The sequence below is a fragment of the Sceloporus occidentalis genome, unplaced genomic scaffold (assembly GCF_023333645.1).
Source record: "Sceloporus occidentalis isolate IW3139 unplaced genomic scaffold, rSceOcc1.0.p SCAF_25, whole genome shotgun sequence".
NCBI lineage: Eukaryota > Metazoa > Chordata > Lepidosauria > Squamata > Phrynosomatidae > Sceloporus > Sceloporus occidentalis.
This window is the reverse complement of record NW_028317005.1, coordinates 4,097,729-4,125,192: the sequence shown is the minus strand read 5'-3', so window position 1 is coordinate 4,125,192 and position 27,464 is coordinate 4,097,729. Positions and strand designations below refer to the sequence as shown.

The window sequence follows — 27,464 nt, the reverse complement described above, 5'->3', positions numbered from 1 at the left end:
ACTCCAGCCATTAAATGCACTTTAATGCATAACATAACTGCATGGTCTCTTTAAGTTTTCATGTTGTCTGAAAATGTAGAATCCTTCATACCCCACCGCCCAGATAAGTGCCCTGCAGGAGATGTGATCCTCAAAATACATCTCACTGCACCTTATATAATTACCTCCAGAAAAAAAATGAAATGACCTCTGTTCTTAATACTATCATTGGCCCCTTTAGCATCAATGCCAGCATGCAGTCTTTTGTAATAGTTGTCTATGAGGCCCTAAATTCTTGCACGTGGGATAGCTGCCCATTCTTCAGTCTTTGGTCGTCTTGCACGAACCGCACATTTGAGATCTCCCCATAGTGGCACGGTGATGTTAATGTCAGGACACTGTGATGGCTACTTTAGAACCTTAACCTTTTTTCTGCTGTAACTACTAGAGGGTCAACCTGGCCTTGTGCTTAGGGTCATTGTCATGCTGGAAAGTCCAAGAGCGTCCCATGCGCAGCTTTCGTGTGGAAGAATGCAAATTGTCTGCCAGTATTTTCTGATAACATGCTGCATTCATCTTGCCATCAATTTTCACAAGATTCACTGTGCCTTTAGCACCCCCCCCCAAAAAAAAACATCAGTGAGCCACCACCATACTTCACAATGGGGATAATATCCTTGTTGACCCCTCCCCAAACGCAGAGCTTATAGCTGTGGCCATAAAGCTCTATTTTGGTCTTGCCACTTCTTGTTATCGTGTGCCAAAAGCTTTGAGGCATGTCAAGGTGTTGTCGGGCATATTGTAACCGGGCTTTTGTGGCGTTGACGCAGTAAAGGCTTCTTTCTGGCAATTCGACCATGCTGCTCATTTTTGTTCAAGTATCGTCTCATTGTGCTCCTTGAAAAAAACAAACCATCTTTTTCCAGAGCAGCCTGTATTTCTCCTGAGGTTACCTGTGGGTTTTTCTTTGTATCCCGAACAATTCTTCCCCAAATTCTCCACTTCTTTATAAGTGATTGCCATTTTAACCTGTGTGCGTGTCACCTTGTGTGTTAGTAACAAGGTCAAACATTCAAGGGTATGTAAACTTTTGATCATTATGATTTAAAAAGGAGCCAGACAACTATGTGATAATAAATGGCTTCATAAGGTCACTAGCCTTAAATAAAAAACAGTTCTGTGCATGATCAGTCATATTTTCAAAGCCAATGCCAACATTTCGCAATTTCTACCAGGGTATGCAAACTTTTGAGCACAACGGTATATGCCAATATAGAGCGGTATATAGCTCTCGGAAAAGTGAAACTCAGTCTACTACACAAACACACTGACTCTGTATGATACTGCCTGTGGGGAAAAATAGAATTGCTAGGTCCTGATCTTATTAGCTTTGCCATGAAGAGCATGAGACACCTGAAGAGCATGGGACATGGAGAATGCATACTGCGCAGCTTGAGTGACGTACCTTCACATATCTGCCCCCTGGGGTCCCAATTCGCCAGGGGTAGAAGTTTGGGGGTGTTAAACACTAACCCACATACACTTATTGTGACGCTCACTTACCTGCGCTACTAATCACATGTTAAGTGACACTGCTGAGCATGAGCAGGGTGCCTTGACTTGGGCCTCGGGCCAGCCATGTTTGGAGAAATAGGACCAGCCCCAAGGGGGCAATTGCTTCCCCGGATAGCCTGCCCTCTGCTTTATCAACAATTTATGTGATAAACAGCATATCGATAGTTATTGTTGATACCGGGCAAGACTTTTAGAAGAAGCCCAAAGTGTTTTAATTACAAAGTTCAATTAGCAAATACATCTTCGGCGGTTTCTATACCTATTATTGTGATTCTAGGTCTCTAGTACACTCAGCACACATCCAGAACACCTAGAAAATATGGAGACCAAATGAACCATTCGGCCCTTGTAGACAACCATTATTTCCTGATGTGAAGACTCAGCTCTCAATGGGTCCTTGGTCTTGTCTGAGACTCGATGCTTTATGCATCGTATGACTGTAGGTATCTCACCCGGATTTCCAAGAGACTTGTTTTTTTTATTTATGGAAACATGTATAATTGTGTCAGAAAGTATGTATATGCGTGCAATACAGAATATGTATATCCCCCCAGCCGCTCACAGTACCCCAACAGCCACACTCACCACTTCCTATTTAAACAGCGCAAAATGTGCTCCTAAATGACTTACTACAGTATCCAGCGTGAAATAACCTAATGCATAAAATGTCTGCAATCATTTTAAATTCCTGGAATGGGCGCCAAAATACAAGACAGCCACATTCCGAGCAATGTGTTGCTATCATTTTATTTTCCTGGCTAGTGCCCATGTACTGGAATGTATAACTGGGAACAGGCAATGCTAATCCACTCGTGTAATTGAGGTATTTAACTTTGCAGGAAGTGGAGAAAAACCCGGCCAATAGTGTGCCATGTCGGCCACATCCCAAAGAGCGCTCAGCTGATCGGTTATCAATTTCCTGACCTGCCCCCTGCCGCTAAGGCTCCTTCTGCGCTTTCCGCTCGGTTCTCGATTAACTAGCCTTCAGTGGGGGAGACGCAAGATGGCGGACAAGATGTCTAGCAGTTCGCAGAGAGCGGGATCTAAGGTGAGCTCCCCGTTCAGCCGCAGGGTCTGGCCTCATGTAACGTGGTGTCGCTGCTGACTTGATGATATGGAGGCAACGACTATTTAGCGTTTGTTGGTGAGAGGCTGCCTGGAACGGCTCTTACATAGGTGCGCAAGAGCCTGGGCCTGCTCTGCCGATACTCCACCACACGGTGTCCCGGGTCTGAAAGGGCCCGAGCAGGCCAGCCTTTACAATCAATAAAGGCACCGTAAGCTTGTACGAGTGTATGGGACACCGCTGCACGTACATGGAGTCACCCCCATGATGCATTCGCGTATAACCCGCAGTAGAAGCCGTAACCGGTTCGGTTAACCTTGTATTCACCATATTTGTGAACGACCGTGCTTATAACAGTCAAAGCGCATCTAAGGGGCGTTCGCCCTCACTCTGCTGTAGGGTTTCGACACTGAGCACACTACACGGTTTCACCTTTGGTCAAGCAGGGATGTTATATAAATATATGCACTGTGCATGAGCCCTGCATTAAAGCCCACCTATGTGAGTTTAAAGCCCAGAAGCATCCATTACTTGCGCTCCTCGGATGTCTTGTATGGTTAGAACTGTATCACGGGGCAGATTATTATATATATTGTAACGCTGCAGTATAATGGCCGATCGAGGTATAACAAATATAGTTATTGCATAATAGTTTAGACATAAAAGGTGACGTGGGCACTGCTCAAAGGAGCTTACAATCTAGATTATACGTCTCTGTATACAAAGCCATTGTGACCATGATCTGGGAGACTAAAGTACACCTTTCCGCAATCCTATTTTGTAATGGAAATGTAAAGTATATGTCTAATCTAATACCACGTATAATTCTTACCAACTGCAGGCATCCGCTGTATTGTGCGTTTCTTTCTAATTGAGATTCCTGCATGTATTTTGGGTTAAATCCCTATATTATTGGGCAAGCGAGAATAATCGGTATTAGACGGCCGGTGCGTTAACATAAAGGACTCGCTACGCCTAATACATTGCAGAGCAGGGTCCGTAAAACTTTCCCTCCGCCGGTTGGATTGCTTTTATATTTTACAGAGATAAATCCAGCAATCTTTTTATTTTTCGGTGAGATGGACGCTGAGGTCGGAGTGAAACGCGGTTTGGGCATTTTCCTGTAGCCGGCGCGTAACTCCAGACGCGAGGATATATGCTGCGCTGCTATTTCCGTATGCCTGGTGCTGGTTTCCATTTACAGGGAGGTCCGAGGACATCGTGTTGGCTGCTCGTCGCCCAAGAAGCTCCTAAGATGGGTTGCGATTTTAGAAAGTGATGGAGTGGCTTGAAATGTAGGCGCTGTTTACTTGCATTATAGTCTGTGCTGTAATCAGTGCTTTTGGTGAATCAACTTCAAAGGGAGTTATGCCAAACAGAAAGTCTTATGCATGGTAGACAGTGCTGTTGCTATGGCAACTGCAGTGCCTTTACAGTGTTGGGCAGTAATTTAATGTTGTTTCACCACTTATGTTATTTACCAGTTAGACATCCTAAAGGAAATCATTCTAGTGGTTATATATAATGTCTTGTGTTTGCCACGTCTTATGGTTGGGTGCCTCCGTTGCCTTCGTGGGGGCAGAATACATTTTTTTTTACATTACTTTTCACAGCCGTGAACCTGACTGTTGGGAATACCCAGTTTCCCCTCTAACCAGGTATTTGGCATTCGTTTATATAAAGCACCATATTCCACGGCTCTGTGCATGGAGTTGTACATCACATAACCCAATCACAGAATACAAACATAGGTCCTGGTCAAATGAGTAAAAAGATTTTTATTTTTAGAAACCAAATACAAATTATGCTAATAGTTTCTCAAGTCATATTTGTCAGTCTTTCACGATTCACTTTCATACAAATTCCGTTTCCTCAAGTAGCTGCACAAGGATACCAAGCATGCGCAAGAAGCATTCCTCTGTACGCTCCGTGCTCTCGGTGGAGGCAGCTGGGGGAGGGGCTAAATGAGACTGAACTTCAGTGACAGAATTCCTGCGTAGAGTTTCATGGCGTAAAATGCGTTGGAGTCCATGAACAATTTGCTCCAGTACTTATCAGGAGCGCAGGGCTGCCAAATGCCTGGGTTTGCTTATGTATGACTTATAAAGCTGTTGGTGTTTAAATCGGTGAAGCGTAGCTATATCCGGGGTAAAGGACTGCTAGCAAACAGTGTGCGGTTAAAGCCGTGTCCTATGCTGGTTTAGTTCTGTAGATTGTTTCCTGTTTTTGTACTTAACTATCTCACATAAGCCCACGGGTGGATTCTGTCTGGGAATGCACCGCGGGAACTTCAGTTATCCGGCTGCGTAAGATAAAGGTATGGGGCCGTTGAAGATACAATCCACTGTTCTTTTCCCAGCCATGATGTGCACGTCCCCTGACAAAAGCTATGCTAAACGTCGAAACACGTCGCCTTATCCCCGGCCATGGATAGGCACAGCAGTAATTTTTTTCTAGTGGCCGTCAACGCCGTATAGATTAGTTTTACAGCTATGCGAAGGGCACAGAATCACTTTTTTAGACAACGCCAACTCAAGCATAGGATGCCTACCTCATTTAAATATATGTTTGTGAACGATATCATTTCCATTTAGGTTGATGTCTAACTTTTTATGAACATCCCAATGTTTGGGATAAGAAGGAGAGGTGTCCCGTGCTGAAATGTTTCCTCGAGAGCCCCATTTATACTACTTCTCAATCCGTACATACATTCTCATTCAAGGGGCCGCAGTGAATCGCCGAATTCCTGCTGTAAACCAGAATAAAAGCTATGTTTGTCATCTATGTCTATAGGCCGCAGATAGCTTTTATGTTATATTACCATAAATTCATGCATTTTGGTTTCCATGGAATCCACGCTTGCCTTTTCAGTAATAATCGCTGTTAATATTCAGTTCATTTTTAGTCTTCACACACACTGCTGTTCTTTGTATACATTTCGTATCCCCTATATGACACTAGGTGCATATATTTTTTATTTGTATGTTATGCTACATAATCAACAAATGAGAATCCACGATAAATTGTCATTCCGCTAGCCTTATGTTGTTTTTGTGGCACTGGCCGTTTTTACAGTAGGAATACAGATGTCTTTTTTATTGTGGACAATCACTGCTATTGTAGTGAAAAGCACTATTTGGCCTTTTGCATAGCTGAATTCGGTGCCTCCGGGGCATTTATAACATGCACTCTTGTATCGACATTTCAATGACCGTAACGATTTTTATTTACATTGTTTCTTCCACAGCAACCGCTCTTGGAAAGTAAACTGAAAGCCTTTAGCATTGGCAAGATGAGCACTGCAAAACGAACTTTAAGTAAAAAGGAGCAAGAAGAACTCAAAAAGAAGGTAAATATTATTTGAAACTAAATTCCCCTCCTTCTTGTGTTTTGATTAGGGCTGAAACAACGAATCGATAAAATTGATAATCGATAACGGAAATCATTGTCGAGGATTTCCGTTATCGATTAATCGAGTGATCGATTCGTCGTTGGAGCACTCGGCTCCTTTTACTTACCTCCGCGAGCGTTCCCCGCTTCTGCTACGCGCTCTGCAGTCTCTGCCTTCTTTCAGCTACGTGACGGATGTGACGCGTTCCGGAGGTAAGTATTCTTCATGTCTGTGCGAGTGGCTCCATTCGCACAGAGCGGTTCGCGGGGGTGGGGTGGGGTTTCAGGGGATGCAGGGCAGGGTGTGAGTGTGGGTGCAGGGCAGAGTGGGAGTGGGGATGCAGGGTGGGGGTGGGGGGGCAGGAGACTGGGTGCAGGGCAGAGTGGGGGTGGGGATGCAGGGTGGGAGACTGGGTGCAGGGCAGAGTGGGAGACTGGGTGCAGGGCAGAGTGGGAGACTGGGTGCAGGGCAGAGTGGGAGACTGGGTGCAGGGCAGAGTGGGAGTCTGGGTGCAGGGCAGAGTGGGAGTCTGGGTGCAGGGCAGAGTGGGAGTCTGGGTGCAGGGCAGAGTGGGAGTCTGGGTGCAGGGCAGAGTGGGAGTCTGGGTGCAGGGCAGAGTGGGAGTCTGGGTGCAGGGCAGAGTGGGAGTCTGGGTGCAGGGCAGAGTGGGAGTCTGGGTGCAGGGCAGAGTGGGAGTCTGGGTGCAGGGCAGAGTGGGAGTCTGGGTGCAGGGCAGAGTGGGAGTCTGGGTGCAGGGCAGAGTGGGAGTCTGGGTGCAGGGCAGAGTGGGAGTCTGGGTGCAGGGCAGAGTGGGAGACTGGGTGCAGGGCAGAGTGGGAGACTGGGTGCAGGGCAGAGTGGGAGACTGGGTGCAGGGCAGAGTGGGAGACTGGGTGCAGGGCAGAGTGGGGGTGGGGATGTAGGGCAGGGTGTGAGAGTGGGTGCAGGCCAGAGTGTGGGGGCAGGGCTGGGTGCAGGGCAGAGTTGGAGACTGGGTGCAAAGTGCTGGGTGCAAAGTGCCAGGGCTGGGGCAAAGTTTCTTGAACAGTAATAGTCCACCTCTTTTCAGAATGTTTGGGGTTATTTTGTTTCATAAATATTGTGTTTGGGTTCTTGTACTTTGAAAATATTGTTTTTTATTACATCATAACAAAATAAGAATGTAAATTTTAAGTTGTTTAACATCCAGTTCATTAAATTATTTTAAATAAACAAAATTTGCATATTGTTTTTTTTTATCCGATTAATCGATTAATCGAAAAAATAATCGGCCAACTAATCGATTATTAAAATAATCATTAGTTGCAGCCCTAGTTTTGATGCTAAGACATACACTAAATCAAGCAATCGGCACACATCCAGGAAATACTTGCCTATCTGAATAAATATTAAGGATTTGGTCCCATTATTCGGCCATATATTGCTTAGCTCCCCGCTATGTCAAAGTATCTCAAGTTAGGCGAGTCATGATTAGATTTCCTACCAAGGAGCTGGATCAGTGGGACTGCACCACATTTTAATCCACGAGACTCAAGTGATTGAAAGCCTTTTGTGGACAATATAAATAAGGCACCTGAAGGGCCGCTAACCATAATGTTTGGTCAGAACCTGCAGAAATGTACGTACAATAAAGCAAGATGTCAGGGCACACCCAGTAAACGCTATTTAAAAGCAGTCGGGGTATTGGTCCTGTTAGTATGGTGAAACTGTAAAACATATAGGCAGAGAATGTTGGCCCATGGCTAATGAAAATCAGAACTATTTTACACAGTTATTCTTACAAAACATATCTACATCCCGTGCCCTGGTTTAGGCGGTTTTCCAGCTCTGGAATTTAATGGCAAGATTTACTTCGAAATAATGACTTTTGCAATATGATCAGTGTTATAGCCTGGTTTTCTGTCATGAGAACATTGTGGTCGTAGGTAATCGGGAGTTAGCTGTAAAGTTGTTTGGCCTGAATTCTGGTCTCCAGTATTACACAGGTTTGTTTTTAATGCGCAGGAAGATGAGAAAGCAGCTGCAGAGATATATGAAGAATTCCTAGCGGCCTTTGAAGGAGGTGATGTCAGCAAAGTGAAAACGTTTGTCAGAGGAGGAATTGTCAACGCCACGAAAGGTAACTGCTTCTGACTTTCCTTCTGTTACCACTAAGTCACAATAACGTACTTTCCACATAGTCAATAGTCGTTCGTAAGAGAACACACTAGAGGTGTCTTATCGTGCACCTCTCTATTTCCCAGCCACGGGAAAGCAACTTTAAACACTTTGAAACATACATGGTTTTCTCATTTACTTTTTTGTGTTCATTTAAAAGTATATGTGCACAATGGACATTTTATGCAAATGTAAGCATTACCTAGTCTGTCTGTGATTTGACCCCAAAAATCGCCTTTAATATCTGTGGTTTGGTGGAGTTTTTACTCTTATCTCTGTTTGAGAAATACTGCATCCATTTACCTACATATAAAAGGTCATTAATATTACGCAAAATGTCTAAATGATATTAATTGAATGATTACATCTTGCTATTATTCCAATATTGCATATTTTTATTTCATTCTTTTAACAGAGGAGAGTGAAGCAGATGAAAAGAAAGGCAAACTGTACAAGCCTTCAAAGTTTATTGAGCCAAAAACTCCACAGCCTAGCAGTGAAAGACCGCAACCCCCTCCCCAACCTCTGCTACTCGTGGAGCCTAAAAAACCGGTAAGCCATAAAAGGCAGCCTTTCTTTCCTAAAGATGCGTATTCTACATTGAGGTTGGAGGATTTCTGTATATGTATAATTATATATACCGTATTGGCTCGAATATAGGCCGCACTTTTTCCCCCCACTTTAAGTCTTTAAAGTGGGGGTGCGGCCTATATTCGGGGTCTAGCGCCCGACGCCCGGGACATGGAGTCCCGGGCACGCAGCGGGGTTTGGATACAGATCCCCCGCAGCGGTGCAGGGGACCTGCATCCTACTCTCTGATGCGCTCAGACAGCCTCCCCCTCCCAACGGGAGGTTGTCTAAGTGCATCGTGCGGACCGTCCGCACGTATTGCGTAGATGTCCCCCGCCGGCCCCGCAAGACACCCGGGAGTCTGCTCCGGTAAGTGAGGAGGACAGTGGCAGCATATCTCGGGGGGGGGGGAGGAGGACAGTGGCAGCATATCTCGGGGGGGAGGAGGACAGTGGCAGCATATCTCGGGGGGGAGGAGGACAGTGGCAGCATATCTCGGGGGGGGGAGGAGGACAGTGGCAGCATATCTCGGGGAGGGAGGACAGTGGCAGCATATCTCGGGGGGGGAGGAGGACAGTGGCAGCATATCTCAGGGGGGGAGGAGGACAGTGGCAGCATATCTCGGGGAGGGAGGACAGTGGCAGCATATCTCGGGGAGGGAGGACAGTGGCAGCATATCTCGGGGAGGGAGGACAGTGGCAGCATATCTCGGGGGGGGGACAGTGGCAGCATATCTCGGGGAGGGAGGACAGTGGCAGCATATCTCGGGGAGGGAGGACAGTGGCAGCATATCTCGGGGAGGGAGGACAGTGGCAGCATATCTCGGGGAGGGAGGACAGTGGCAGCATATCTCGGGGGGGGGGACAGTGGCAGCATATCTCGGGGGGGGGGACAGTGGCAGCATATCTCGGGGAGGGAGGACAGTGGCAGCATATCTCGGGGGGGGGACAGTGGCAGCATATCTCGGGGAGGGAGGACAGTGGCAGCATATCTCGGGGAGGGAGGACAGTGGCAGCATATCTCGGGGAGGGAGGACAGAGTGGCAGCATGTTTTTTTGGTGCTTTTTTAAAGAAAAAAACTTTTTCTTTAAAAAAGCACCAAACTTTTAGGGTGCGGCCTATATACGGGGGCGGCCTATATCCGAGCCAATACGGTACATAAATTCCGAAAGAGGTTGCCGGCACTCATGGGACTTGTTTTTAAATAACTTCACGGAACTCCGTATTCCAAGTCATATATATTCTATATTAAGGTGTCTTTAGAAAGTGGGTAAAATGCAAAATTTAATAGACACCATATTTATGTTGATTCTTTGGATATTTCTGAAAAGTCTGTTCACGTGCAAACTAACACTATCCCCTCTAAACCTCCAGAAATAAAGTTGCAATAAAAGATTAACTATTTCTTGGGACAGGTGATCGAGAAGTTAATGTTTGAAAAGACACTTTTTTTTTTTTTAATATAAAATATTTTTGTACCATCCAAACCTAGTGTGTCTTTCTGTTTCTCCATGAGCATGAGTTAGGGAGAGAAGTAAATCTACAGGCAAAGCAAATGCATATAAGCTTTTAATTGGTTGATCACAATGATCATGTGACTGCCACCCACCTATCTGGATCCTACACTAGAAAAGATGACACCGTGGAGAAGTGGTCACAACATTCTGCAGTGGTTCTTAACAGCCTTTGTGTACACATCAGTGTGCTACTAAAAGCCCCCCCCCCCCCAAAAGTTTGCCATTAAATATCCTAGTGTTTTTACATTCTGTACATTGAGCCATTTGCCATATTACTATAATATAGGGTTTAATGAAGTTTTAAAGAGAAAAAATGAAAAGGCTTCTCAAATCACACAAGTCTAGTTGTTCAATGAATGCTGAAATAATTGAAAACTGTCATTATTCTTTAAAAAGGAGCAGTTTTTTGGGTTTTTTTAGATGAAAAGCTCATGCTTCATTTTTGTATTTTTTTGGGATATTGCCCAGATCACAACCAGTTTCTTTGGAATTTGCTTTATGCGGGTGCATGCACATAGATATGTGTGTGATATTGTGCCTGATATTCTGTTTCTCTGTCTGTAAATTTCAGCCTTTGAAAAAAGGGGAGAAAGAAAAGAAAAAAAGCAACTTGGAACTTTTCAAAGAAGAGCTGAAACAGTAAGTATAATGATTTTCAAATATATAAAGGGAGCGTATCGGGTCTAGCGTGCGTTTTATTTCACTGCACGTTGTAAATGGCTATCACAAATGTGTTCTTTTTATTCAGTATTAATCTGTGAAGCACGTGTTAACATTTGACATACTCCTTGTAGAATACAGGAGGAGAGGGATGAACGTCACAAAACGAAAGGCAGAATGAGTAGATTTGAACCCCCTCAAGCAGAGGGGGATGGTCAGCGACGCACAAGTAAGTAATATATTTCTCTAGTTTACATGCATGTGTTTATATGGCTATGGATAAAGGTTTATGTTTACGCATGTATACAATTCATATTCATATGTTTGTGTGTATGTGTGTATATATATGTAAATATATATATATATTTTTATTTATTTATTTATTTATACATTAGTGTGTGTAATTGCACACAAATATATTTAATGCAGAAATCCAAATTGTAAGATGGAAATGTAGAGGTTTGGTACTTTAAAACTACCCCTGCTTAAAATCATTTCCTGCATTGATCTATAAACTGTATTGTATAAGAGCCATAAAAGGTTTATAGACATATTAAGCTACTAAATATTCTAGTAGCCAGCACCCAGTACAACCAAGCTGGACTTTAACTGCTTGCTGGGATGTCCCCCCCCCCCCCCCCATCAACTTCAGGTTTATTGTTCTCCGTGATTTCAGGACTCGTCTGAACTTTGCGGTTTTGCATTGAATTTGCATTTTCAGATCCTGTTGCAATTAAATGCAGGATAACCAGGCTGGTGTTGGCGACTATCTTTCCACACCAGTTATCAGCTCAGTGCTTCATTTAGCGTGTCATGAATATAAGACTACCAGTACAGACATTAATGCTGCATTGTATCAAGAAGCTTCCGTTGAAGTTACAGCTTTCAACTAACACATTTTTTTCTTCTTCCCCTTCATTCTAGCGGATACTCCATCAAGACGGAACAGATCCTCTGGTAACAAATGTTTTTCTCGACAACATATAAAGACCCGTCTTTGGATTGTGGCCCATTAACATTTTGGTTTCCTTTGTTTAGCTCTTGACGATTATGCTCCTGGGTCACATGATGTTGGCGATCCAAGCACTACAAACTTGTACCTTGGGAACATCAACCCTCAGGTAATCCTCAATGTTAAATAGGATTGCTTTTCTAATGTTTTCTCCTTCCGTTTCTCTTGCTCTCCATTGTAACTCATAGAGATCACGGGTCTTCTTGTGCCACTGCCTTATAATGATGTTAATTGTCTTTCAATGCCCATCAGATTTCATGTTTTCAATTTCCTCTCCTCAGATGAACGAAGAAATGCTGTGCCAGGAATTTGGTCGATTTGGGCCACTGGCCAGCGTCAAAATTATGTGGCCACGAACAGATGAGGAGAGGGCACGCGAGAGGAATTGTGGTTTTGTTGCGTTTATGAACAGAAGAGATGCAGAAAGAGCTTTGAAAAACCTAAATGGTAAAAATAGTGTTCTGTAGTTTTGGGTTTTTTTTCTCTCCAGTCATGGTGTGTTATGTGTCTGATAGTTCATGTTTTAGAATTGTATGTAACACTTTTTTTTTTTTTTTTTTTGTGAAACTCTAAGCATTTGGCTTGACACCCCTGCTAGAGAAGAATGTATGTTCGTGTACTCTGTATGTCTGATCCTTTTCTGATTGTCTGCTCATATTCTATATTGTTGGATTGTTAGAGGTGACATTTATCTCTAAATTTAATACGGACCGTATCTCAAGTCTTTACGTTTACACATTTTGATTTTTTTCCCCCCCAAGGAAAAATGGTTATGTCATTTGAAATGAAGTTGGGATGGGGAAAAGCTGTCCCTATCCCTCCTCACCCAATATATATTCCTCCGTCTATGATGGAACACACTTTGCCACCCCCTCCTTCTGGTCTTCCTTTTAATGCCCAACCAAGAGAACGACTCAAGAACCCTAATGCTCCTATGCTGCCACCGCCAAAAAATAAGGAGGATTTTGAGAAGGTAATTAAAGAAACTGAACCTAGTTCTGTGGTGGAGTATTTCAGCGGGATTATAGCCCAGTTTCTGTCAATGTGAACTGTATAATTCATACATAGGACGAGGCTATTCTCATTTAATTTTAATGCATGCACATTCACATGTATTACTGTGTAATTCAGGGCCTTGAGTGTTTTTGTTTTATGCCCGCATAACAATCTTGTGATAGCTATGTATATACACATTGTTAATATAATGTTATGATATATATTAGTAAAGCAGGGCTTTGGGCCTACCTTGGCAGTTGACATATTAGAAAACGTTACTAGCTTTCTTTTCATTTTTAATAGCCTCTTGAGTTGCACACCCCTCTGGCACTTAGTTAACTTTTAATTCAATCACTATACAAAACTATATTACAGGTGTGCCCCAAATGTTGTATCTGAGAAGACCCCTGTGGCGCATTCATTATGAATACATGATTGAATGCAAAATGTCTGTTTGTAGATAATGCTGACTTTTAAAGGGGATATGTTGTGGTAAACTGAAACTTCTCCTTGACAATCAGTAGTAAGCCCCTGCTTATGTTTAAGCTGAACGTTTGTTTTTTAACCCCTATCAGTCATCTATTTTCCCAAAAACCCCAACATATCGCCTTTAAAATTCCTCCTTCGCGCAAGGCATTAGTTTTATAACGCGTTCATATTAGACCTTGTGGGGGCGCCGAGCTAGAGCTCAGTAAATCCGGCATACCGTATTCATTTCCGGTGTAGTACCTTATCGGTGCCTTGACGTGCATTATGATTTTTATATATTTTTTTTTTTCCATATATATCACTCAGTAAATATCCTATTACACGCACTTTATACACTGTTCAGTTTTTTTTGTGTATGACATGACAGAAAAAACAAACTTGTGCCAGATGTTTAGTGTTTTTATGCTTATGTATATTTTTGCTTGTTATTTGTTAACAATACTCACATATTCTATGTTTATTATCTGATGTGACTTCATATACAGACTCTGTCGCAAGCCATAGTCAAAGTGGTTATCCCAACAGAAAGGTACATTTTTTTTTCTTTATTATTACTCATATGAATTTAGAAAATATCCCCTTCGGAACTTTGAACAATTGGCTGGTGGTCTTGAAGGGGTGGCTGCAGCTTTTCTGAGCAACTGTTTAGCAGATTCTCTACTAGTTATTAGCCCCGAATTCGAGGTACACTTATTAAAAGGCCGAGGTTGTGGTTCTACTTCTCCTTTGCTTGAATACGGGTAACATCTCGATTTTTCTCTGTGTGGGCTTCTTCCCTTTCACCGACCTGTTCCTCACCTCTACGGCACTGTATGGTCAGGACTAAGGGTGGGAGGAGGTCTTCTGGATTCTGAACAGATATGTTTGCATTTTAATCATCAAGTGCAGAAATAGTGCTTATTAAGCAACACATCCACTTGTATCAAATATGGACCCTTGCTTTAAACTGTAGGGCCATCCTTAATAGCAGATCTGTTAACGTGCGCTTGGCAACCGGTTTATCTCCTGCTTAAGTTATCAAAGTATTCATGTGTGCGTGTTTAGATGGATAAGGTCATGTATGACTCTTGCTCAGTCAAGCACAGACTTTTCTTCAAGACAAAGACAGCCTTTCTTTAAAACAAAAAACCCCAAAAACTAAAATTCCCATTGAGCTTTGACATTGGCCTTGGTGAGCAGCACCACAGCTGAACTGTCTGCGGCAGCGGGGGACCAGGAAAACATCAAGGGATGGATTGGGAAAGTATTTTGACCAGACATTGGTACGATCGGCTCCAATAAATGTAGTTGTTGTTATAATTCAAACATAATTTCTGGCCAATTTTTCACTTATATATATATTTTTTGTAAACTAATGCACTTTTGATGAACATCCATTTGTACTACACTGAATTCTTGCTTTTAAATGCCCCCTTAAAAAAAAAAAAAAAAAAGGAAGCTATTGATCAGTGTAGAACTCCCGGAAATTCCATAACTTAGTTGTGCAAGTACATATATAACTGTGCAGCACGATTAGTTTGAAGATTATATTAATATACACCTAAAGGGTCTGTTATAGGATATTTTTGTTTCTATTAACTGTATAGTTCCATAATTAAGCCAGAAGCTCACAAGGGTGTAATTACTGGGTTAGTCGTATTTGTGATGATATCGTCTTGACTTTTTGTTACGAGAATCCCACGATCTGGTACAATCAACACCAAAGTTTTAGTTTGTGATTAAACTTTTGATTCTGTTGGCCTTCTGCTGTTATACTTCTCGTAACATGTAAAACAAACTACTTGTTCATACACCAGACTTAACTACACAAGAAAAATGATGCTCTTAAGATTTCATAACCTAGACCAGTTTGTAGATGTTGGTTCTTAATACCATTACTACCTCCTGTTTAGCCGAGGAAATCACGGTGTTAAGAGTTTTTAAGGACCACCGTTAAACTCTGGTCTGCAGCCTTCAAAACTCTTGATTCCTTTTATAATCTCACTTAGCCGCAGATGACATGGCATCATTTGGCTTCTGTTTTAAATCCCCCACCCCACCCCATTTTAACATAGTGTTAAATTATTTTATTACAGATTTGCAAACCATGCTATACATCCCTGTTAGAGGACACATTGGTCTGTTTGCTATGCCCTAATTTTGTCAATCCCTTTAATTCTGTAGGAACATCACATTTTGTCTGGTTTTACATTTTTTTTTTTAATATTAGCAGTAGTTTCATACTGCGGTGCAGCATTTCCACTAGTGATCAGTATAGGTGTGTTAAGAGGAAGACCGCTAAGTAGGTAGGGTCTGAATACATTTTCTTTAACTGTATTGTCGTTGTAGGAATTTACTTGCTCTGATCCATCGAATGATCGAATTTGTGGTGCGTGAAGGCCCAATGTTTGAAGCAATGATTATGAACCGAGAAATCAACAATCCAATGTTCCGGTAAGTACGGCGCAAAATAAAAAAAAAAAAAACCTACGTTTTCTTTTCACGACAAAGGGTTTTTCATACCCTTGAAGGTCAGGTGTTTTTTTTTTTTTTTTTTTTGTTTTTTTTTTAATTTTTACGACGTTGGTCTGTAAATCCATAATACCCCTTTTCCATATTTTTACTAGCACAAATAGGGCCTATACATTTTATATATCTATTATAAAAACTCTGCCCTGCTCCCAGAACATGACTTGAGGAACCCCTGGGGATATATTGTGTAACCCATGATCTTATGGGGTGCACTCCCTATACTTTGATATAGGATCCAGGTAGGGTCTGGACAGACACTCCCGCTTCTCTACTCTTCATCTTCTCATTGCATTTAGCAGTGTCAACAGTGACATCTATCATTTGGTTAGGGAATTAAAAAATGTAGATGAATTGGCGCTCACTCTGAGCGTCATTACTCCAGAGCTGACGCAGGAAAATTCAGATGCTGGACATGCTATTACATTGAAAGGGTGAACTTGATTCTTTTGTGTGTGTAATATTAAGTCTATAGGGTTGCGGGGGGTTCATTTCGGGTTCTGCTCGTTTTTACGTAAAGATTGTTGAGGTGGAGTGCAAAATGAAGTAGTATCCGGTCGTGTAATTTTCATTTGCGATTAGATGGCCTTCAGTGGGTTGAATTTAAACCAGGCTACAAAATCCATGTATCTGATATAGCATTTTGCAGAATCAGACCCAAGTGTCATTATGTATTTTCTATACTTTTAATATAATTGTGGGTTTCCCCCCCCCCAGGTTTTTATTTGAAAATCAAACACCAGCTCACGTGTATTACAGATGGAAACTGTACTCGATATTACAGGCAAGTATTCTGTATAAAAATTGTGTGGGTTTTATCTCCTAACGTAGCTTGTTTATTTTAACCCCTTAATGACAATTGCCGGTTCTGGCACGTCACGGAAAAACAAGTCGTTTACGACAATTGACGTGCCAGGACCGTCATATCTTTAAACGGGTGCAGAAAGCGATCTACGTTTGCTTTCTGCACCCAAACGCCATGATCGGGACCAGGGGCCATGTCTGGCCTCTCCCCGGGGCGTCAACATCCGCCATACATTGTATGGCGGCGGACGCCCATTTTAAAAACGTTTAGGAGGCGATCAACGATCACATCCTAAACTTAAATGGTGTCGCTGGAATACTTCGATCAGGAGGCATTCAGCGACACCAAATACTTACCCCAGGACGGGCTGTGACCACTCCGGAGAGCGGTCACAGTCGCATCTGCGCGCAATCTTCACCATCCGCAAGATGGCGGCGGCCGGGGAAAAAAAATAATAAAGATGCGAAAGTTCGCTAGATGGTCTCCAGACCCTCTAGAGAACTCTGGCTCCACTTGCAGGTTGAATACAGGTACTGCATTCAACCATGCAAGTCAATGGAGCCCAGCTTTCTAATCAGTGTGATTAGTAAAAAAAAATTAAAAAAAAATAATTAATAATTAGAAAAAAATAGTTAAAAAAAAAACAGTAAAATGTAAAAATAATTTCCCACTGATGTCACTATCAGGGGAACCTTCAAGTTAAAAAAAACAAACAAAAAAAAAAAAAGGTAAAAAAATAATTAAAAAAGGCAAAAAAAATAAAATATATATAAAAATATATTTTTGTGAGCAAGTCCTAAAATTAGCACATTAGCTTAAAACAATTCTCGCATGGAAAGAGTTAAAATACTGGCATATTAAATGCCCATGTCTACTTTTAAAAAATTTATGATTTGATGGGGTAAATTGAAGTTTTCAAAAATATATGGCTTTATTGGGCATACTGAAATGGCCCGGCTCAAAGATGTACATCAACATTGAAAATGCGCATGCCCCAAATGTGGCCCCTTTGCCCCCAAACAGCCAGGCAAAATCATTCATGTGAGGTATCGCTGTGCTCAGGAGATGATTTTCCATACCCGAAATGGCACATGGGGGGAAGAATTACCAGATTTGGAAAAAATGGCTTTGAAATAGCAAAACGCTACCTGTACTTATTGCCCCATAACGTGTAGAAAAAAAGCAAAAATACCATTGGGTATTTCTAAACTCAGGACAAATAGTAGAATCTATTTAGCAGGTTTTTTCATTACCTTTTATAGATGAGTAAAAGATTTTTCAACTAAAAGTTAGTTTTTCTAAACAATGTCATCTAAAGAAAGCCCTTCTTGTCCTGAAAAAAACAATATATAACTTGTGTGGGTTCAGTAAACGGGAAAGAAGAAAATAACAGCTAAACACGAGCAGCGCAGAAATGTTAAACGGCCATTGTCACGAAGGGTACAAAAAGTAAAATCAGCCTTTGTCACGAAGGGGTTAAGGCAAGGCTCAATGAATACCTTACACAAGCAGTTGCCACAACACACAGAAGTTGCTCTACTTACTACTGTGAACTCCTGCCTAATGAGTGTTCTGGGTACGAGCCCCCCGTGTAGAGCAGGTTCACGTACCCACCAGGTGGGACCCCGGCTGTGGTGACCTGGGTTTTGTTGAGCGATGGAGTAAGCTGCCCCACTAAATAGACAGCAATGCTCATCTCTCCAATATGGAATTCTAGACCCATTATTTATTACATGAGATTTAATAATACTTGAATGGGTTATCTAATATGTTTTTCTTCACTGGGCATTTTTATGTGCTCGAACTTCATAACAAACATACGTATTCCTTTAAATCATGGTAATCCCTTGCAAAGTTTTTTTATTTTTCAATGGCGTATTTTGCCATCATTACCTACATTGTCCTTTACACATTCGCTATTTACCATGCAGGGAGATTCCCCAACAAAATGGCGAACTGAAGATTTCCGAATGTTCAAGAATGGCTCCTTTTGGAGGCCTCCGCCATTGAATCCTTATTTGCACGGTATGACTGAAGAGCAGGAAACGGAGACCTTTGTAGAAGAGCCAATTAAAAAAGGATCCCTTAAAGAAGAGTAAGTGGATAATAGTACACTTCAGGAAACTGGTAATTTAGCTATTACATCTGCCTTTGAAGCATCTTACCATCCTATTTGTAATGGCCTACGTAACACAATGTTTTATGTATTTCTAGGCCAACTAACAAAAGCCAAGTCCTGCATTAGCAGAACATACATTGGCAAGCTGACGCAATTAGTGGGCTGTTCATATTGACATTACCAAACATTGCTTGAGAGGCAGCATTGAGCCAAATGCTAATTAATATTTTATTACAATTCTTGAAGATATAATAATCTGTAATGCTTGTCAAACTGTACAATAAATCAATATTTTTCTCATTAAACCAAAAAGCAGCTGGGTAGCATTAAACTGGGTAAATGTTGTCTCTCTCTTTTTTTAGACAGAGGGACAAATTGGAGGAGATCTTACGGGGGTTAACGCCAAGGAAGAACGACATTGGGGATGCGATGGTGTTCTGTCTCAACCATGCCGAGGCCGCAGAAGAGATCGTAGACTGCATTACAGAGTCACTGTCTATCTTAAAAACCCCTCTACCTAAAAAAGTAAGATTACATAGTGTGTACAGTCGTGATGAGTGATGTTTGTTCCAATTATTTAGATTTATATCTAAAATGTGTGTGTGTTAGGATTTAGATTACTGTAAATGTACAGTAGTTGGTGTATTTTTGTTTGCCATGGTAAAAGCTGCTGACTGTGTTGAATCTGTATGAAAGTATAGTCCTTATACAAAGTCATCAGTTTAGTGAATGCCTGCCTGATACTCTGTTTTGTAGATTGCCAGGCTGTATCTGGTGTCAGACGTGTTGTACAACTCTTCAGCTAAGGTTGCAAATGCATCGTACTACAGGAAATTGTAAGTATTTGTGAAAGAAAGTATTCTAGGCAAGTTAAGATTCCCCATAATTGTTTTCAGTGGACTCCTTAAAACAATGTGCTGTTAATTCAATTTATTGCCTGAATTAGTTTGTTGGGTTTTTTTTTGTGCCCATAAACACGCCCATAATACATTTTCTACCAGCACCAAAGCCCCGGCATAACCCTATGTGTACCAGCAGAGTGTTTCATGCGGAAACGTTCCGTCAGACATGGGGTTGGCCGCAGGGCCTTCGTTTTTGTGGCTCTTTTACGAACTTGTTCTCTTGCAACTTTCTTTTATGCGACATGTCTCAAGAAAAAGCAATTAATGAGTTAATATCCTGTTCTCTTATATACAGCTTTGAATCAAAGTTATGCCAAATATTTGCTGATCTCAATGCAGCCTATAGAGCTATACAAGGCCACTTACAGTCCGAAAACTTTAAGGTAAGTTGGTGCATGCCTTGTTTAGGAGAAGGTAAATGTCATGCAGCCATGGTGTTTGCTAACTACCGTATTGCAGTTTGTTTTCGCTTCTAATTATCTGTCAAAACGTTGGCTATTGGTACATACATGTAATGATCAATGTATACCTTTTTTTTTTCCTTTTATATTTTTTAATGCTTAGAGTTATAATAATGTAAATATTTAGCCATTTTCCTAAGGAATATCCTGTTAAATTTTTCTCTTTAGCAACGTGTTATGACGTGTTTCCGAGCGTGGGAAGACTGGACAATTTATCCAGAACCTTATCTCATAAAGTTACAGAATATTTTCCTTGGACTTGTTAATGTTGAAGAAAAAGAACCGGAAGCGAGACTAATGGTAGAGTAATGGAAACAGAATGCTACTGAAATGTTAGATCATGCCAGTTTGGTGTTTTTTGTGTAAGAACTTTTCAAACCGTATTTTTTTTTTTTTTTTATCACCTTGCGTTGGTAATTGTCACCGTTTAAGATTACAGCTGTGTCACCAGCTAGAGAGCGCCTAGCAGTGTCCCTTGTGGACTTTCAGATTGTCTCGTGCTTAAAACACCTCGGGTTTTATTTAGCTCATTAGAAACAACCAGTGTCCGTTAAAAAAATACTAGAGAAAAGTATAGTTAAAATTATACCATTTATTGGCTAACAGAGTTTAATAGTGAGCTTTCGAGACCAAGTTGTGAGCTTGCTATTAAACTCCCAGTTAGCCAATAAATGGTATCATTTTAACTATACTTTTCTCCTGTTTTCTCAACGGCTAACACGGTACAAAACCTTTTTATCATTCGAAAAAGTACTAGAGAATCAGAGCTAATTTTTTTTTTTTTATTCAATAGAGTTAATTCTCAGAATTGTAAGTGCAAACTTCAGAGTTAGTTATAATTGAAATGTAACAAAAAAAAACCCCTGTATTATATCAGGGGATAACTTAATTCACTGGGTACCCCCAATAGTTGCATTAAGAGGGGTTCCTCAGTTACTGCTAAATGATCCACGTGTGGATGAACATACTTTGGTCAAATCACGCCTCACTCCACCTAGGAAGTACCAGATGACCTGGATGGCGCTCCTATTGAGGAAGAATTGGATGGGGCTTTGTTGGAGGATGTTGATGGGATTCCAATTGATTGTGCTCCTCTCGATGACCTCGATGGTGTTCCCATAAAGACACTTGACGATGATTTGGATGGAGTGCCATGTAAGACGAATAAGTAAATTACAATGTGTACTTTTACGTGGGCAACACATGTAATGATCTTTTAGCCCTTTTTTAGTTTCTTATACAGATTTCATTGGCATTGTATTTAATCTTCTGTTTTCTTTCATATAGTGGACATCTCCGAAGACTCCAAGAAGAATGAGCCCATATTTAAAGTGGCCCCCTCTAAATGGGAAGCAGTAGATGAGGCTGAGCTGGAATCACAAGGTTTGCTAGAGATAAAACGCAGTTTGCTGTTTCTTGTTTTTCTTACAAAATATCTAATCTAAAATCTAAAAATACACAAAGTCTTACAAATTCCTATTGTTTTTCTTTAGCTGTGACCACTTCAAAGTGGGAAGCTTTTGACCAGCGAGAGGAGTCTGAGGAAGATGAAAACCCAAAGTAAGACATTTCATATTTTTCGTTGATTTCTGAACTAAGAGTCTTAGATTCAGCATAGCTTTATGCATATCCTATGCGTTTTTAAATTCCCATCACTGTATTGGTCTCTACCACTTCTGCAGGGATATTGTCACACTTATCTACCACCCTCTCAGTAAGGTAAAACATCCTTACATCACATCTAAAACCCTGACCCTCCAGTTTTAAATTGTTCTAACATTTCTTCTCTTGAAATAATGTTGGAACTTATCTCTGCTGCTCATATGTCCACTACGACACGACTTGTAATGATGTGCTTCTTCCTACATTATTGGCGCCACTGCTTTGACGCCCCTTGACAGCATTGTTGTTTAGTTGAGTTCATCAACTCTGTAATCAATGGCTTCTGCTATCTGACAAATCGCTGCTACTACAGCCCCGTCTTGTCCAGGTGCAGATTGCTGCTTACTTGCACACAACTTTAAAAATCATATGGGCTACGGCGGCAATGGCATTCAGTGAAACTTGGGGGGAAAAAATACATACTCTCAATGAGGAATATGTATTTCTAATATCTGCATGGTTTTTCGACAGCCAAGGGGAAGAAAGCGATGAGGAGGATGATACACAGAGCTCAAAGTCAGAGGATCAGCATTATTACTCCAACCCGATCCGAGACGACCTCTCTGATTCAAAGTCCATGAAGTACTCCGAAATGAGTGAAGAGAAGCGTGCAAAACTTAGGGAAATTGAGGTAAAGTATGAAATAACTATTTTACATTTGCCTAAACCTCTGTGTTTTCCCATCGGACCTACACCGATATGTAGTTACATAGGTTTCCAAGCAAGAGAATGTTTACAAATATAAGCAGTTAACAAGAAGGGAATTGCTGCGCATTCGTAGTTACGCTATAACGTTGTGGGATTGTCTTCATGCTGCATTTAAATTCATGTCACTTATTCTAATGCGAAAAAATACTTACGAATATTAGTTTGGCTCGATATTCAATCAGAAATTCAAAGAATGTTATGTAAACCATCTGGCAGTGCATGTCTGGGAGAAAAAAAAATGAAATAAAGAATTGTATTTGCTCCTTTTTTCATCAGCTTAAAGTAATGAAATTCCAAGATGAAATGGAGTCTGGAAAAAGGCCAAAGAAACCTGGGCAAAGCATACAAGAGCAAGTAGAACACTATCGGGACAAGCTGCTTCAAAGGGTATGGTGACCAAATAAATAAATAAGTTTGTGTTACCCTCGATAATCAAAGATCTTGTGGCACGTATTTTAGTGGCATGTGTTTAATTCCTGCAAAAGGGGGCCTGCGCAATATTAGGCAGGCGGTCATAATGTTATGGCTGATCTGTGTATGTTGCTTCATACAAGGGACTCGCCAAATGGAAAAAAAGTGTAGGCTATCTGTAACAAAAGCTCACTTGTAGGTTGATGATTTATCTGATAACCACCTGGATCTGGGTCCCTTATGTCTTTCCACTAATAGCTACTATTCCCCCAATCTGTGAAACCAGAGCCTCTTTCTGTAGTTTCCAGATGATCCCTCCAGATAGAGATGCTCTGTTATGGAAATGTGTTCGTAGAGTAAGCTTCCCGGTGGTGATTACAGAGCTGATTTGCTATGAAATGCTCATTGCTTGTTGAAATTTCAAAACAACTCAATTTTGGGCAATGGTTCCTTTGTTTCATGGCAACCGACAAATGTTTCTCTCGTAATTGATGCAATATTACCACGTTGTTGCAAATTATTTAAACATAATCACCAATGTGTTGAAAGACTTACTTTAGTTTGATTAACAATGATGTTTGTGTGATAGTTTTCCCAGATGTTTATCAGTATGTTCGCAATGGGGTATATTCATTACTTTACTATTCGCTATAAAGAGCCAACACTACCATGTTTGTCCAGCAGGTAGGTCTGAGGGGACCGTGTATAATGCACAATTCAATGTGTAAAGAGACTTTCGCAGACTTCACTATACGTTATACAGGGTGTGCCAAGATCTCACTGGGGTCGGCTGTTCATAATTTTACAGAAAAATAACTCATGTTAACTGTCCGTTTTAGTGAATAAACCCCAATGAATGTGTTTGGGCAAGTAGGCCACTGCTCGAATTTATATGCTAATTCTTGCTTTCAGCAGATCTGCTCCATCCTAGATTTTAAGCTCTATGTGGTTAATATAGTTTTTAAATTAATTAAACGATTACATTTGTGCATTAGAAATCCTCCTTTGGTGATTGCTTGGGGGGTCCTGCATTTCAGCTTCCTTTCGTTAGCGTTAAGTCCCCTCTTTTACTAACGTAAACGTAATGTCAGCCTCCAGTTCTTGCTGTCTTAGATGTGTGACAATTCAGAGTCTTTGCCTAAAAATCACCTGAAGAGGGCAGCGTTGAGCTAAGTGTTTCATGCATACTCTACTGCAATTATTACGATGTTTCCGTTCTTTAACCCTTACGACTCTGTTCGCTTACCCATCTGGTGTGTGGCACATTACTTACCGTGTAGGGTGTAGATGTGAGGCCTGGGATAAACATTACTTTTGTGTAATGTGCTTTACGACAATCTCCAGATTTATTTACATTTATTTACTAATGTCCCTTGCAGGAAAGAGAGAGAGAACAAGAAAGAGACAGAGATAAGAAAGAGAAGGACAAGTTTGACTATCGTTCAAAGGACAAGAAAGAAAAAGAGGATGTAACTCCAACCAGAAAAGAGAGGTACCTAATTTTACAAACTCTTGTGGCCTCCATTTGTTTATATTTGACTTTTTTAATTTACGTTGCCCTCTGTAAGCCCAACAGAATATGCAGAGGTAAATGGATCAGGTACTACGTGTGATTAGTGTCGCACACATTCAGGAGTCGTGCCTTTAGCATGTTGTCTGTTCTCAGCCGAGGGCATGTGTGTACAGTAAAATGTTTTACATGTGTTTACTAGCAAACCAGTGTTTGTTTGTTTCGCATCAGCAGCTGTAATGCAAATAAGACTTTCTTTCCCCGGGACAAGCCTAATGCATGCGTGTTTTATTTTCTCACTGTGTGTTCTTGCTCGGTTACCATTGATCTGTCGGTAAACAAAAAAAAAAAAATTCAGGAAGTGCTCAAACTGGTTAATATACATTAAATATTACAAGGAGAAACTGAAGGACAGTAGCTTATGTTCAACTTTCCTTTAAACTATTAGAAGGTGTGCATCAGTCATCATTTTTGAAAACTTAGAATCTTTAGTATTTCTTGCACAAGTTATGCATCTGTTCATTAACTTTTCCCCCCATGAATTGGTCTGTCTTGCTTATGCGATGTTATAGCACCAAATTTGGGTGATTCATCTGCTAACCCTTTGTTCATGATTGAAAGTTTTGGCGTTCCTTGTTCTAATTTGTATTACTCCCTTATAGAAAAAGACGTCACAGTGGGTCTGTTAGTCCATCACGCAGCAGCAGCAGCAGACGGGCGAAGTCTCCTTCGCCAAAGTCAGAGAGGTCAGAGAGATCAGAAAGGTCCCATAAAGAAAGCTCTCGATCTAGATCATCTCATAAAGACTCTCCCAGGGACATTACTAAAAAGGCCAGAAGGTAAGCTTGTACATTAAAAAAAACCTATATCCTAATCTCCACTAGCAACTAAATAACTAATATGAAAAATGTACATTGAAGAAAAACCTGAATTGATGAAGGTAGTATATTGGTACAGTATAAATGGGCCCCATTGTAACACTGGAAGGCACCCTAATTGTCATCACGCTAATTCCATGTAAATACTTTTTTGCAAGAATTTACAAATATCTTCAGTGGAATGTTATTGGGAGCGTTATATACGCAGCTTGTTTCATTTATCATACCTTAAAGCACTTAAGTAGGACAAATTATACGATTTTGAGCCCTCAAGCCCTAGCAGCCAGGAAATCGTCTTGACATCCCTTGATAAACTATCTCCTGAGCAGAATTGTTTCGCATAACTGTTGGATGTTATTAAGTCTTCAGGCTATTTTCCAGTAGAAGAAGAAAAATGGGAGTTTAAAAAGCCTTAAGAGGCATATGGGGTGCTGTCTGTAGAGGAAAGGGGGTAATCGGGGTTATGTTCAGTTATTTAGCTGCAACAAAGGTGATGCTGTTTTGAAAATGTATTGTCTGCATGCGGTTAGAGGTAATGTGCACTGGTTCTGTTGTCTTCGGGGATTTAGTTTTGTGTTCGGTATGTATCTCGAAGAATCCACGTTTAGTGCCTAGGATATAATATTGTACGTATTGTAACCATTAATAAAAAGCGTTTCAACTTCAGAACTTTATAATGCTAATAATTTGTGGGTTTTTTAAATGTTTACAGATTTTCTTTTTAAGTCAAGAGTTCACACAAGAGCATAGTTAGACATTCTTAATTAACTTCTGAGTAATTTTTAAAACGTAATCAGCCATTGTATTGAAAAGGATTATTTTTAATATGGACTTTGACAGTTGCAGAGATCATTTGATTTAAATAAATATCTGCATCAGATTGACCAAAACTGGCATCCTTTGAACAGTTCAGGAATTACCATTTTCTTATCTTGATATGCCAGTCAACAGAACAGTAATCAATGCTTTCAGTGTCATTGCTCTTTGTAGAAAGGGAAACAAATCAGAACCTAAGTGCAGCTGTAATATGCTTATATTTATCAGGCTGAAATATTCAGTTGCATAAATCTGAACTGGGATTTATTTTTTCAATTAGGTCGCCATCTGGGTCAAGAACACCTAAAAGATCTCGAAGGTCACGGTCTAGGTCTCCAAAAAAGTCGGTGAAAAAATCAAGGTCACAGTCCAGATCCCCTCACAGGTCTCACAAGAAGTCAAAGAAAAACAAACACTGACAGAACGTTCCATTTTTTTTTTTTTTTTTTTTTGCTATTTTAATTGTCATTTCCTGAAAATGTATTTTTTTTTTTTTCTTTCCGTGCCTGAACAATGTTTAAAAAAAAAAAAATGGAAAAAAAAATAAGTAAAAGTTTAAAAAAATCCTAAAAAACAGCATTCCAACATTTTTTTTTTTTTTTTTTCTGTGAATGCATGTGTATACATAACAGTAACTGTAGAGCTGTCTGTTTTATATTGTACAAAATACAAACTTGTCCAGTGTGGCTTATCTCCTTTTCCAAACAATTTTGTGCTGGGAGACCATCACGGCTGTGTCTGATCTGCTGACCGTAATGTATTTTTATTTTTTTCCTTTCACATGGCTTTGGTTTTTATGATGTGACGAAGTCGTGTTTTTTTTTTTTTGTTTTAATTTTTGGGGTTTTTTTTTTTTGTAGCTTTGAAATTTGCGTTAGATTTCAAATAAAATCTGAACGGATTATTAAGGACTGGATTTTGACAATTTGTCTCCCAAAAATCAAGCAAACATCCTTTTCATACAGGGCACACAAATACCGAAACATCAGCACCCCAGTATTGGATTATTACAGGGTTTAGTAACCCTAAAGTGACTTTAAAACCAGTTGCAGTTTAATGTTCATCACCGAACCTTCAGCATTCACCCTCCCTTCCAACATTCAAGAAACATCTCAAAACCCACTTCTTCAGAGAAGCCGCACCAGCTTAGCTGCTAGATCCTCCTTGTCGTTGATACAACCACCACACTACCTCTCACCCTTTCTCTGGTCCTTATGTTTGTCACTCCATTCCCTCAACATTGTAAGCTTGCCAGCAGGGCTCTCTCCACCT

The 27,464-nt window shown here is 40.8% G+C and overlaps 1 protein-coding gene across 1 annotated transcript; it reads left to right on the top strand.

Annotated features, from left to right (window-relative positions):
• The first annotated feature begins 12,853 nt into the window (after positions 1-12,853).
• LOC149300272 (U2 snRNP-associated SURP motif-containing protein-like) lies at positions 12,854-26,611 on the top strand. Its single transcript, XM_089485378.1, has 16 exons — positions 12,854-12,900; positions 15,741-15,845; positions 16,638-16,704; positions 18,657-18,820; positions 19,207-19,369; positions 19,601-19,680; positions 20,042-20,129; positions 20,376-20,495; positions 21,206-21,362; positions 21,495-21,590; positions 21,701-21,767; positions 22,341-22,500; positions 22,854-22,964; positions 24,368-24,480; positions 25,161-25,337; positions 26,473-26,611. The coding sequence occupies exons 1-16, from the start codon at positions 12,854-12,856 to the stop codon at positions 26,609-26,611; spliced, it is 1,854 nt and encodes a 617-aa protein (XP_089341504.1).
• The last annotated feature ends 853 nt before the right edge of the window (positions 26,612-27,464 follow it).

Bases quoted from the DNA above. Each gene is read 5' to 3' on its own strand.
- LOC149300272 (XM_089485378.1), top strand. From the start codon at position 12,854: ATGCTCCTATGCTGCCACCGCCAAAAAATAAGGAGGATTTTGAGAAG. The intron at 16,705-18,656 runs GCAAGTATTCTG...TTTACCATGCAG, and splicing joins AACTGTACTCGATATTACAG to GGAGATTCCCCAACAAAATG. The intron at 20,496-21,205 runs GCGAGACTAATG...CACTCCACCTAG, and splicing joins TTGAAGAAAAAGAACCGGAA to GAAGTACCAGATGACCTGGA.